This window comes from Micromys minutus, assembly GCF_963924665.1.
Source record: "Micromys minutus genome assembly, chromosome: 16".
Taxonomy (NCBI): Eukaryota; Metazoa; Chordata; class Mammalia; order Rodentia; family Muridae; genus Micromys; species Micromys minutus.
The window spans coordinates 45,370,801-45,384,378 of record NC_137985.1 but is presented as its reverse complement, the minus strand read 5'-3'; the positions used below and the strand labels follow the sequence as shown (position 1 = coordinate 45,384,378).

General features: G+C 46.6%; 1 protein-coding gene across 1 annotated transcript in view; it reads right to left on the bottom strand.

Annotated features, from left to right (window-relative positions):
• Nucleotides 1-4,435: 4,435 nt before the first annotated feature.
• GLDN (gliomedin) overlaps nucleotides 4,436-13,578 on the bottom strand; it is a gene marked incomplete at its 5' end in the record, with an annotated part of 43,955 nt that continues 34,812 nt past the window's right edge. Inside the window, 6 exons of the mRNA XM_080930211.1 lie at nucleotides 4,436-5,234; nucleotides 8,561-8,711; nucleotides 9,632-9,757; nucleotides 9,922-10,005; nucleotides 11,052-11,171; nucleotides 12,333-12,479. Coding sequence (XP_080786337.1) covers nucleotides 4,754-5,234; nucleotides 8,561-8,711; nucleotides 9,632-9,757; nucleotides 9,922-10,005; nucleotides 11,052-11,171; nucleotides 12,333-12,479 — 1,109 coding nt within the window. The 3' untranslated portion in view covers nucleotides 4,436-4,753. The remainder of the gene's footprint in view (nucleotides 5,235-8,560; nucleotides 8,712-9,631; nucleotides 9,758-9,921; nucleotides 10,006-11,051; nucleotides 11,172-12,332; nucleotides 12,480-13,578) is intronic.

The following is a 13,578-nucleotide window of genomic DNA, read 5'->3' as shown; positions in this document are numbered from 1 at the left end:
ATCTATCTATCTATCTATCTATCTATCTGTCTGAGTACTGTTCTCTCTCTCTCTCTCTCTCTCTCTCTCTCTCTCTCTCTCTCTCTCTCTCTCTCTCTGTGTGTGTGTGTGTATGTATGGGTACTATATCTATAGCCATCTGATATTTGACAGCGCATGCACAGGAGAAGAGACTGCATCTCTAAAAACTGGATGTCTAGATGCAGAAGAATGAAATTAAACTTTGATTACTCTGCAGAAAAATCATCTGCAAATGGATCACAGACCTCAATTTGAAACCCCAAATACTAAAAGTGCCAGAAAAAAATTACCTAGGGTCCTAGTACATATGTATCAGATGTGCAGTTCAGTCTTCATGTGGGTCCCGAACAACTGGGACAGGGGCCATCCCAAAAACTGTTGCCTGTTCCTGGGATATATTCTCCTAGCTGGGATGCCTTGTCCTCAGTGAGAGAGGATGCTCCTAGCCCTGCAGAGACTTGATGTGCCAGGGTTGGGGGATACTCCCCTGGGGGCTCCAGTCTCTCAGAGGGGAGGGAGATGGGGTGGGGGGAGGGTTTGTTGAAGGGGTGACCAGGAGTGGGGGCAGCAACTGGAATGTAAAATAAAATACTACTATTCCCTTCTGGTCTGAACCTGAGCCCTGAGCTGACCTTGGGTGCTGGTGCTATACCCAATCCCACAACACCCAGAGGAAGCCTGTCACCAGGTGCTCTAGCATGCCCAGGATTACAGAATCACAGGTGTACTAACCGGAGGATCACAGAGGAAACTAGATTCCAAGGAGATCAGACACACCCAGGAGCACTGGAAATCTGACACACTCAAGGACATCAGGAACTTGGTCACACTGAGACTCTGGTGTCTCAGAGGCAGCTTGACTCCCAGGAGCTCTGACACACTCAGGATCCCAGGATCCCAGAATCACAGGACTGCAGAGACACCTGGACTGAGGAGTTCTGACACAATCAGGATCTGAAGAGGGACAGGCTCCAGTCAGACAGCAGGGGCAGGTAGCGCTCGAGACAACCAGATAGGGAGAGGCAAGCGCAAGAACATAAGCAACAGAAACCAAAGCGACTTGACATCATTCTATTATCTTCTTTTTCCCCCAAGGAATTATTGGGACTGGTCCAAATTCATATAAATCTAGTTTTTAAAAGCTGCCATTTTTATTCTTTATTCTGGATAGTTTTTCAGTTACCCTGCCCCACGTGTTTTCCAATCTCCACTGTGCTTATGTTTCTGTGTACCCAATTTTGTGCCACCTAATCTTGGCTGTAAACTTGATACATCTGGGAAGAGGGACCCTCCAATGAGAAAGTGCCTCCTTCCTGTCAGCATGTAATCATGTCTGTGAGGAATTGTTTGGGTTGATGATTTAGGAAGGCCTGGCCACTGTGGGTGGTGCCACACTAGAGCACGTGGTTCTGAGTTGTAGGAGAAAGGCTGAGCATGAGGCATTCCTCCATGGTCCTCTTCCTTAGCTTGTGCCTTGGCTTCCTATATGATGGACAACAGTATAAGCTGAAATAAACCCTTCCCTCCCCAAGTTGCTTGTGACCAGGGTGTGTATCACAGCGACAGAGAACATACGAGAACAGGTCTAGTTTCTAGTTACCATTTTTCATGTTGTCTTGTAGCGAGAACAGTCCATGTTAATGATTTTCCAGTATTCAGACAGAACTAGCAAACAGTTTCCACAGAGAAACCACCAACACAATTCTACCCCAATGTACACACACACACATACACACAAACACACACACACACACACACACACACACACACACACACACAGAGGTAAAAATGGTAATACACTTGTTTTTACATGTGATTATATTCAGGATAATTTTATTTTACTACTTACAACAGGTCATTTATAATCTGTGGTTACCGATGGGAGATTATGTATGAACAGGTCACAGTGCTGAAGAAAACTGAACCTCACCCCCCACTTCTCCTCAGGTAGCTCAACTCCAGACAGGCAGTGCCCAAGTGACTTGCTATGACTGGAGAATGACAGCTGACTTCTCAAGAACTGTGCTTCCTCTTTTGACATTTCACCTACTGATTATGAAGGTAAAAAGACTGAATGAACCCCAGACCAGAACTGATGTGACATGTTCAGCCTGGACCACGTTCTCTGTCCCATCACCTCTGCAACCTTAGTAGGACTCCATATTAGTTAGAAGAAATGCTTTGATATATTGAGTCTGGCCTACCTTGGAAGCTGGAAGGCATAATTTCTAGTGTAATGGTATCCGCTTTAGATTTTGGAAGAATTGGAGAATTACTTGGTTTCATACAGAGATATGTGAAGTGCTTTTAGGACAACTTGGCTACAAGGGACAGCAGGGCTGATTAATATCGTCACTTAAAAATACAAGACTGAACATTAGTTTAGCAGTGAGCCTGAAACATCATGTGTGTGTACTTGTGTTAAGCGATATAGAATGAAGTACTGTTTGCAAGAAAAAAAATCTTAATTTCTTTCTTTCTGTGAAGATAAACTTGTTAAACATCAGTCAACCTTACTTGTTTTAACCTCACTATATTATAACAAAAGAAAGAACCACAAAAAGAAACAAAAATCTTCACATGAGTTTCTCTAATAGTGAGTGTGTGATTCCTTACATACAGTCAGGAGAGCTAAGGAGTCACTGTGCCTGCAGTCCCGGCCCCCAGAAGGCTGAATCAGGAGCTTGTGATCAGTCTGGGCAAACACAGAAAGACATCCTTAGAAAAAACAAAACAAAAGAACAAAGGAAAGAAAGAAAGAAAGAAGCAAAGGAAAAGAAAAGCTAAGACATTTGCTAGTTCAGATATCAAAACTGTGAGAGCTAATTCAATAGCAACTATTTTGCTTATGTGTCCAATTAGTGTTGTATCTATTCCCTGCAATGCTACTAAGCAATAACAAATGAAATTATTCGTATATCCATGTCTACCATACTCAGAAGCAGTATCACATATTTGAGTACTTTAAAAGAACAATGCCATTCATTAGATATACCAATAAGGCATTAGAGTTCTACTGCAACAAAGGAATCTGAGAGAGTATCTTTAAAAACTGTGAGGACCAACTGCATAGCCAACCCAACCAAGAAGCAAGGAAGCTTTGGAACCCTTCACCTTGAGAACTCAATAAGTATGTTACTGCCTGGGTATTTTCAGAAGGCAGGGAAATTTAAGTAGTAAAATGTACACCCAAATTCTTAAGATGTTTCTATTAAAAAGATTAAAGCAGGTCACAGGCCCACTGAGAATGGGTTTGGAATTACTGGCCAGTCTTTCCTGGACAGTTTCTGTAGTTTCTCTTCCTATCTTCGGAGTGTGTGTGTGTGTGTGTGTGTGTGTGTGTGTGTGTGTGTGTGTGTGTGTGCGCGCGCGCGCGCGCGCATGTGATGAAATTCCCATCTTCCTCTTGAAGCTCCTTAGATCTTCAGTGCCAGACAGAAGGAGCTGACAGGGAACATGGTTATTTAAGGTCTTGTAGGAGCCAATGAAACTAGATCCTTACTATCCAAGAGGACCAGACAGACCCAACCTTGAGAACCATTTGGGAGTGAACACCTCCACAGCTGGAGGCCCTCTTACTCCATTTGATGCTGCCCTTAGCTGTCCCCTCTTCCAAAGCTCAAGCCACAGAAAATGCTTCTCAGTCCGAAGAAAGCCCAACAAGTCGCAGTGAGTAAGCCCTTCCGGGAGCCTGGCTCACTTTGTGTCCTTAGATTTAAAGGTCAGCATTCTTTCTTTCTGTGGACAGGCAGTAGTGGTTGGGGACTTACAGGGCTGCTCTGCCTCACTGCTGCCATGGTCTGCAGCGTGATTCTTAGGTGCAGTGATTTGACGGTACAGGGACCTTAGGTACAGGGATGGGAGATATGCTGACTTTGGCCTTTGAGCCAATTGCCTTCCCTTATTCCTTATGCCCTTATTTCCTTATAGTAAATACAAATGGTGCTTGTCTTCTGGAAAAAGTCATGTTTGATGTGTTTGATACTCTGTTAACAATCCCATGGCAAAAGGGACCAGGAGCTGAAGATTTCATGTTTATGATCCCCAGGAGCAATGGACATGATCAGACATCGACAGGTATCTGACAGGCATCTAGACAGGCCTGATCAGTTTCATTTAGAGTCCTGAGCCTGTATCTATTCGTGATTTTGGGTTTTTGTTTTTTTTAAATCTTGGATTTGAACTTAGGAGCCGAAAACAAGAATCATTCTGTGGCAGGTGTGTATCCAGAGAAAAATAAACTGTGGATGATGTGCTACCTTAGAAGCCATGAGAGCCAAATGCATCTTCCCTAAACACCAGATAAATGTACATCACCACTGATAGGCACACCCCTCAAGCTGCGGGTAAACTCATTAGAGAAAAACGAAACCAGAAAGCAACCTAATATATCATCAGGCAAGAACCACAGAATTTCATATAGGTAGAGGAAATGTCAGCCATACTCAGATGTTTCATATTACCAATGGGGACACTCAGGTCATGGGGGAGAGCTAACTTGCTGAGTTTGAGGAGGGGTCAAGGGTCACCGGATCTCTCATCCATTTCCACTTTCAATCTGTAGCTTTTTAAGCTACCTGGCTTAAAGAGGACTCGCCCCTTGCACAAGAGCCCGTGGCATGGGCTCATGCTCCGAGTATCTGGATATCCTTCCTTCACAGGCTAGCTTTCTGTTGGGCTTGAGCAAACCCTAGAAAACATGTGGAGTATAATAAGGGAGCAGACAGCAAGCCTATCGCCGGCTTGATGCTGCTGACAAAAACTGCATAGGATAAAGCATCAGATGGCCATCTTCCCACGAGTATAAATGCTGATCTCTCATGTTGTATGATAACATGGCAAGAACAGACTGAGACATTCTGAAGTCGAAGTTTGCGTTGATCTGTTTCCCTCCTAACAAATCAAAGGCAAACGTGACCCTCATGTCTTTGGTGTCCGTGACATAGAGGATCCCTTGAGCTACAAAGGCATTGCCAGCCTTGGATTTGGGGTATGTGGTATTAATGTGCTGCAGCACAGAGAATGTCCTTTCGTCTAGCTGTGCCACAAGGATGCTTGAGCCATCCACACTGGAAGCGTAGATGATCCAGAGGCCCTTCTCGTCCACTGCTATGTTGAAGTAAGTCTTGGAATTTGCAAAGAGGTATTTTCGGTCAAAATACAAAGCATTTTCAAGCTTCAGAGTTTGAGATGTCTCTTTCCCAAATTCAAATCTGAAACACATTTTTTTTTTTAAATCAAGTTAGAGTGGAGGAAACACGTCTGTAGAGAGAATTCTCATGAACTGTAGGGAAGCATCACCTGTCAATAAATGAGCTGAGGCGGGAAATAGGAGGTAGGACTTTCGGTGGAGGGGAACGGGGGAATCTGGGGAAGAGTCAGGCTCTGGAGATTGGAGCTGAACTCTGCAGGAGACGATTGCATAAATGTGAGAAGTAACTAGCCATGTGGAAGACATAAAATCAAATAAATGGGTTAAGTAAGTTACAAGCTAGTCCAGGAACAAGCCCTCGCTTATGGCCTAAGCATTTATCTGCATGTAAGAAGGCTGGGGGGGGGGGGGGGAAGAGACTGAATGGAAGAGCTCGAGGCTACACATGTCTGTGGACATGGGTGGTTTGTTGTTCCCGATTCTGCTGAGTTACCAAGAGTGGACCGAGGCCTGGTGCTGTCTGTTGCCAAACGGCTCCAGGAAACTTACTTGCCCTTCAGTGATGTTCTGAGCAGCAAGGGCGTGAAGTCAGTGACTAGCCTATGCTAGCAGAAGCAAAGAGACAGTAGTGTGGGGTTAAGGACTGTCCTCAAATCAACAATGCAGCCGAGGACAGCCTTGAACACTTAGCCCTCTTGCCTCTACCTGCCAGTGCTGAAATCACACCACCAAGCCTTGTTTATGTAGACCAAACCCCAGAACCTTGAACACTCTCTCAACTAAGACACATCCTTAGCCCCTAAATTTAAGTTTTAAAACTCCCAAGTTTGCTGGTTATACCTTTATTTCATGCTGACATTTTAATTTAAAAAACTTTATAAGTAGAACCAGGCATGGGATTCCACGCCCCTTAGCCCTGGGATCAGATTTCCCAGACTCCAAACCGAGATAATATCCTAAAAAAGCGAATTATGATTCAGCCACTAGCTAAATCTGGGACTAAGCCGGGGATGTTAGGCAAAAAGAAAACACCAGAGGGCGCTATTGCGCTACTGAGCGGCAGTGCACAGTAGGCCCATGTAGCATTTAGGAAGCACAGCAAACAGAGGCAGATTAAGAGTTAATTAAGCTGGAAAGGGCCCAGAAGAACAAGCACTTGGAAAGGACTCAGCCATCCCAGCTCCTGGGTGCTGGGAACTCTGTACTGTGGTCTAGCCCCATGGGGCGAGGGAGCAGGTGTCTGTCCTAAGGAGAAGCAGCTTTGGGCCATCCTGCTTCTCTTGCTCTGGGCATGTGGTTTGATGTAGGTCTAGGCTGAGGAGAAGTCCCCTACCCGGTCAGGTCAGCACAGCTCGCCCAAGCTTAGCAGTGGTGCAGGCTATAATCTGGGTACTTGGGAGGCTAAGGTGGAAGGATTGTTAAGTGAAATGCCCCAAAGTGACCATTTTTGTTCTCATTTTTTGGCTAACTCCATCTTGAACCTCAGCTCACTGCTCCCCAGCCCCAACCGGGGACATCCCGCTGAGCAGAGGATTCTCATGTACCTGCTGCCTTACAACATAAGTTGTTTCATCAGCTGGACTGAAACCTTTGAGGATGTTGACCTCCTCCCCCGCCCCGTACCCCGCTGCCTCTGGTTTGATGTAATTCTGGGGTTTCTTTATAAACTCTGTCCTGCCTTGCTTAGGAAGAAGAGTTAGTTCTTTGTGGTAGGAATCAGGGCCTAGTCACAGGTTTAAATGAAGGGCTCTTCCGTATACTGTTGGTGGTATGTAACGTTCTCGAGTGGTCTAGAACAGTAAGTTCAAGGCCTTCCTGGGCAACCTGGAGAGATTAACCGCAACTTGGCAAAACTGCAGCTACACTCTGAGCATAACGTCTGCCATCTTTCTCATAACGACAAACCCTCTGACAGGGCATCTTGATGTGAATGCTGCTTCCCAGGGCATGGGGTGTTAGGAGGTCGCTGAGTCCTCATCTGAGGCTCAGGCCTTTAGTCTGTGATCCTGCCCTAGTTGCACACGATCTTGTTCACTGCAGTGGGGAAGGGGACTCAGTTTGTAAAGCTGGGGGAGAGGCATCTTTCCTGCTGGGGTGAGACTTTCTGGTGGTAGGGTTGCTTTGGGGTCTGAAAGCTCTAAATGCGGTTCCCCAAGTTGGCCTTCAGTGGAGCCACACTTTGGTGTGCTTTGTGTTTTGTGAGGAGAGGGAAGATTATTGTTACATCTCCCCAGGGAAAGTGTCCTCACAATAAAAATTAAAAGTAGAAAGGCAGGGAAGATATATCATGCTTGTTGGTAAAGACTGTTTCTCGTATGTGCGAGGCTCTGGAGTTGAACCCATACCTCAAAAACCAAACCTCCAACCCCAATTTTAAAGAGAGAAATTTTTTCATTTTAGGGCTTCTTCATTCTAGAACTCCCCTATTCCCATGTTGGTGGCCCGATAGCCCCTGGTAACATTAAACAGACATCAGGCACCAGGAGCTCTGGTGAAGGTGTCTGAGCAAGAGATAAATTCTTTCCTTTTCTACTAGTACCAGAGTTTACCCTTAAAGGATGACAAGAGACGATGTCATGTGGTAGAGTAGGGGGACAAAGTGAGGCAAGGTGTGGGCATTTCCTATTTGCTCGATACCCTCCAAGCTAAACTTGCCGAGTCTGCTTGCGAAAGGTCATGACACTGGGGGTGTTCACTGCTGTCCTTCCCCCATAGAAGGGAGTAGGGAGGGTCTTGGGTTTCTCACGAGTATCCAACCAGCCTTCCAACCAGTTGTGTGCAATTCTGCCCTCATTGTATGTGGTCTTTGGGGTCTTGAGGAGGGGCAAGGGTATACAGGTAGGGAAGGCCCGGGGAAGGGGGCAGCCATCATCCATGCTGGGTGTAGACTTTCCAGTGTGGCTGCTTTAACATCACCCATGTTTCAGCCTGTAACTCCTCCTCCATTGCTCTGTAAGTAAGCCTGATAAACTCACTGGTTCCCCGGACCGGACTTTGGTGGGATCATACCTGTTTGTCGATGGGACTTTGGGAGGAAGGATAGATGTTTTAATGTTTTCTCCTCATAACTTATCTCAAGACAAGTAAGCAAGCTCCCTATGTCAGAGAATGACGCTTCGTGCCAGGAAAGCTCTGCCCTCAATTGCTTCATGTTTCAAAGGATGTGAGAACGGAAGTGGTCACAAGTCCACGTCTCCTCTCTGCCTCTCATCTTCCCACGGGTGCACGTCAGCAGGGGCCTGGGTGTGGGACACCCCCACTGTATTCTGCCATTCCTTTGACTGATCTACCTAGGCACATACAGATGACGAAACTCATCTAAACTGCAGAAGCCAGCACACAGTGTGCACACTAGGATGCCCTGCAGGGCATGGTACGGTGGCTCACCTCACTATGGTGTTGGAACCTCCTTTGTGGTAGTAGAGAGAGTTGTTGTAAACAGCGTGCCCACAGCCGTGGAAATAATGTGGGAGGTGGAGGAGGGTGAAACTGCTGTTGAGGAGTGCCGGCAGGTCTTTGAACTCCTTCACCATGATGCCTGTGGGAAGGAGGAGGGAGACTCTTACCCAGCAGCCATGACAGCACAGCCCATGAGCAGTCAGGCTGCTGAGAGAACACCTGTCCCCTCCTACCTGCTCTATAGTCCCAAGCCTGTTCCAGGAGCAAATATTGGGTGCTTGTACAGCTTCTCCTTGCTGCCCCCATCCCTTCCAAAAGACCAAGACCAGCGATGCTTTAATATGGCTTTTCTCTCTTCCTTTGAGCCCTAACACCCCCCCCCCCCAGCTTAGTAGACAGAAGTTCCTACTGAACTGATCAGTCAGTTGGTGAAATAAAGGGTGTTCTTAGCTTTTCGCCAACTGATGTGTACTGTAGACCCTCCTGGGATAAGGCTATTCTTACTGCTTCAGCCACATCTTGTGGGGACAGTGTGTGACCAGTCCTAAGTTCAGATGTGGAGAGGCTGTGAGATGGGACTTTGTGTGCTCCTCTGGGCTCCATCCAACAAACATATGAGAAATATGGGCAAAAGTACCCTCATAGAATGGTATGGAACTCAGAGAACAATGGGCCGCGCACACAGAATTCATCTTTCATATCTAAGACCATATCCTCCTGGACACACCAGATTGCAGAGCCAGATGGCTATTATTTGTAGGCCTTAATTTGTCTTTTATATGTCTTCCACAGTATGGATTAGTTGATAAGGCTTGTCTTTATTTATGTCTGGCTATTATGTTAAAATTGGATAGTTTACATTGCATGGTCATGTCTCTGGGACATGAACTACAAAGCTTGCGACCAACACATTCAAGATAGAAGGTGTTCTACACATTTAGTTGCGCTTTCTAAGATAAGGAGCCTTATACGGACACCCGTGGAGATCTCAGACTCACAGGTATAGAATAAGCTTGAAGGCAGGCAACAAATATGATTTCCATTTATAGATGGAAGTACCTGAAAAGTGCTCAGTCACCCAAATGCGGTCATCACTTTTGTTAGCAGACTCCCTTATCCAAGTCCCAAAGGTCTCTCTCACTTTCAGAACTTGGGCTGGGTTGCCGATGGAAGTGATCATGGATTCTAGCAGAAGAAAAGAGAGTTACATACATCCAATTAAGGCTTCCGGTTCTGAATTTCCAAGTGGAATTTTTGGGTTTGGTGCTGGGGATTGAATCCAGGGCCTGTGCAGGCAAGTGAAGCGCCCCAGCACCAAGGCACACCCCAGCCCAGGATCGGGTTTGTACCTGTTTGTGGAGAATGGCGCTCATTTACTTTCTCATCAGTTCTCCCCACCAAGGTGTCATCGTTGGGTATGACACACGTCTCCCCTAAAATGACAGCAATTAATGCAGTTGTCACAATGGGTTATATAGCTTGGTAGGTATAACCGCCACTTCCTTGCAAGGTCCCAAATATATCCATTATAACATCTCCACCACGCTTCTTGATTACTTGCTTTTTAGCAAGCCCAAGCCACAGGCTCCCAACCAGTGTTTCATTCTAATAGCTGGGACCATTCCCTGGAAAGATCTAGGAAGAACACTAATCCAAACGGTGCAGGTGTTTGGAGAAAGGCAGGGTTCGCCTCCATATCTGCTGTTGAAATGACATGCTCAAGTTGTGCCTTGTGGTTTAAGACAGGCAGGGCATTCTGGGTAGCCTCTCAAGTTCTAAACCCACTGTTGAAATATTTTCCACTATCTTTTGTTTCTAAGAAACTTTGGAGTTGAGCGGGGCTGGGTAGCTCCCTAGCTGATGGTTCCTCTCTGTAAATTGGAAACAAGCACATCACATCCTAGGTTAGTCATGGGAATCTGAAGAACTGTGCCTGGCAGTTTTACCAGCACTCAAAGCTAAGTGGCAGAGAGTGGCAGGTATAGCTTAGTGGGAAGCATGGGGCTCTGGATTCAAGGCCCCTGCCCTGACACACACACTACTGATAATGATGGAGATCCTGTGGTCATTCTCTGCAGGCTGTCAACCAATTTGACTGCCCCACTATCTTCCAGTTTCTCTCAGGAATTTGTTGCTATAGTTAACAGCTTAGACCTGGAGATGCTGATCTTAGGGTTAGGGTTAGTTGTCATAGTGATTAAAAACCAAACCAAATAAAACACTGCTCCTGGGAGAGGGTTATATGACCGGGATGAGTCACAGCATGAAGGTAAGTATGGGGAAACCACTGAGGAAGGAGTGATGTGTTCAGTGCTGGGTCTGGCCATAGTCCCATTCCCAAGGCAGGTATTCTGACTTCCTGTGAGCGTATTTCAGGAATGGGTCTCATTTAGGACAATATCTCCTTCAAGATTTGGTCATGAAGTCTGGAAGAGGGTATCTTTAGCATAAGGAGTGGGATCCCTGTGGGCTTGGCAACCTGGGCACTGGCTGTTGAACACGTTTGGCTGCCGAGGGCCTTTGGGTCTTCTGTTTCCAGGAGGGCCTGGAGGCCCTGGGGGTCCAGGTGGGCCAGGGGGGCCTTGGTCACCTTTGGCACCTAGAGAGAAGGAAGAGGAGAAACTGATACAACCTTCTCCACAGAGACAGTTTCCAGTCAGAGGTAGATAAGGGAGCAGCTCTGGAGTTCCACTGTGTTCACCCCTTCCTAGAGACCACTTAGGTTAGTGCTGTCTTTACTGAACTAAAGAGCTACCATAGTAGGTCCTGATGACCCACTATCTGTAAGATCTGTGCCAAGAACTTTATCAGTCTTCCCTTCGTTCTTCTAAATCTTTCTTTGAGGTGGTAGTGGGATCCTCTCAGGAGTGTTCTGCTAGGGAGTGGTGGTCACTTAAGGTCACCATTGGACAGAACAGGTCTCGGGTCTAGTAGCTCTCAACAGAGCCAGGCCATTGTCACTGCAGTGCCAGAGGATCCCAATTCTGACTTCCTAAAATCCCAAAGGAACTCTTTTTCTTCCCATCCCCCTCCTTCTCTACTTCTTCCTCACCTCTCCATTTTCCCTCACCCCTGTCTTTCCTATTCTTCTTGTGCTAGGGAATTTAACCCAGCAGCTCTTGCAAGCTAGGCGAAAACTTTATTACTGAGATAGACCCTCATCTTCTGAAGACCTTGATTATTATCCAATCCCAGAGACACTCAGAGTGCTGGTGGGGAGATTGGTCACCTGTCATTTGAAACCCTACTACCTGATGGTCAGGTAGGAAAAACAGTGGTGATCAGTGGACCAACCCTGGGCCTCACTGGACTCTGCTTTTTTTCACCATGTGACCTTGGTCTGACCATGTGATCAAACTTGAAGCAAGCTTGCAGCTTTAGCCTCCCCCATGCTTGGGTCCACGGGCAGGAGCCACAGATTACTTATTCTAGATACCAGATTCGGATTTGCCTGCATGGAGAAACAGGCACAGCTTTGAAAATGCAGACCACCGTGCTGAGCACAGTGGTTTCCAGCCATAGTCACAGCACATGGGAGGTGGAGGCAGGAGGGTTGGGCTAGACCAGTCAGTCTCTTCTACATAGAGAGTTCCAGGCTAGCCTGAGGTACAGAAGATCCTGTCTCAAACAAACAAGGAGGGAAAGAATTCCAGAGCTCGCTGTTGAACGGAGACCTAGAGAAGAGAAAAGTTGCCAGAGCAGCTCGTGGGTTGGATGGGGCGGGTCTCTGTGACCCGGTGTCAGGAGGACACCAGCCTACCTGTCAACAGCACATCATTGGACACGTCTCCTTTGTCTCCCTTGTCACCTTTCTGCCCTGGTGGGCCTTCATTTCCAGGTAGGCCCAGCTCACCGGCATCTCCCTTCTCTCCCTTTTCCCCTGGATTTCCTGTGGCTCCAGGTAACCCTGTGAGAAAACAGTCGATACTTACGGGTGTGCACAGCTCTGCTGCACTCTTTTTAATGATTGTACTTTTGCAGAGTCGTTTTGTAAACCAACCACAAAGCCCTTCACCACCCTTTCACAGCTGCTGCTGTACGCTCTTTATGGGATGGCATTTCCAGGTGGCTCGGTGTCAGGGGACACTCTTTGTAAGGAATCTGGCTGAGCCACTAAGTTGAAGAGTGAAGCAGGAGATGAGGCAATGACAGTTTGAGTAATACACCATCCCCAGGGACGATATGTGTGTCACTGTCATCTGTGCTCTTAGGTTCTTACAATGCCGTGAGTGGCGGGCTGGGCACCACTCTGTCCTTTGAGCTAAGTTGGAACGGTGGCTGTAAAGGATGCTGCTAAGTCAACACCCGTGGGCAGATGATTGACGGCCTCTACTCCATGCTGTCTTTTCTCTACTATAAAGGACTCAACTGCAGCCAAAGCAACCCCTTGGCTCATGCTGTTGGGCTCATCAGCTACTTTGTTGCAATGTCTGGAAACAGTCAGAAAACATGGAGAATAAGGTCAACTTGGCGTGGTTACCGCTGACCGCAAACCAGTCCGGATCTTCCAGGCTTGTTTGGTTTATTGCTTTACTTGTGTGTCCTGGGACTAGTCTAGACCCGAGGCTATTTCACGTGTGAGAAAGATAATCTTTCAAAGGCTCTGCTCAACATGCCCCAAGCAACATGAAACATGAATTCGGCTTTCAAGAAAATGATTCTAAATGTTAATTTATAGCCAAAAGTAAACGACCATAATCCAAGTTACCCTAACCATATTCTGAAGGTAACTGCTGAACACCATAGACTAATATTTGAGGCATTTAGTACATGTAATTCACTATATTAACAAACAAGGGAAAGCATGTCTTAATGGTGCAAAAAGGCATTTGATGGCGTTCAACATACACTCTCAATGAAGTCCTCATCAAACTAGGAATAAAAAGGAATTTTCTCATTCTGCAAGAGAGTCTGGGAGGAACTGACAGGTGGCATTGTCTTTTCCAGTGAAAGGCTGTGTGCATTTCCCCTAATATCAGGAACAAGGCAAAGGTGTTCACACCCAC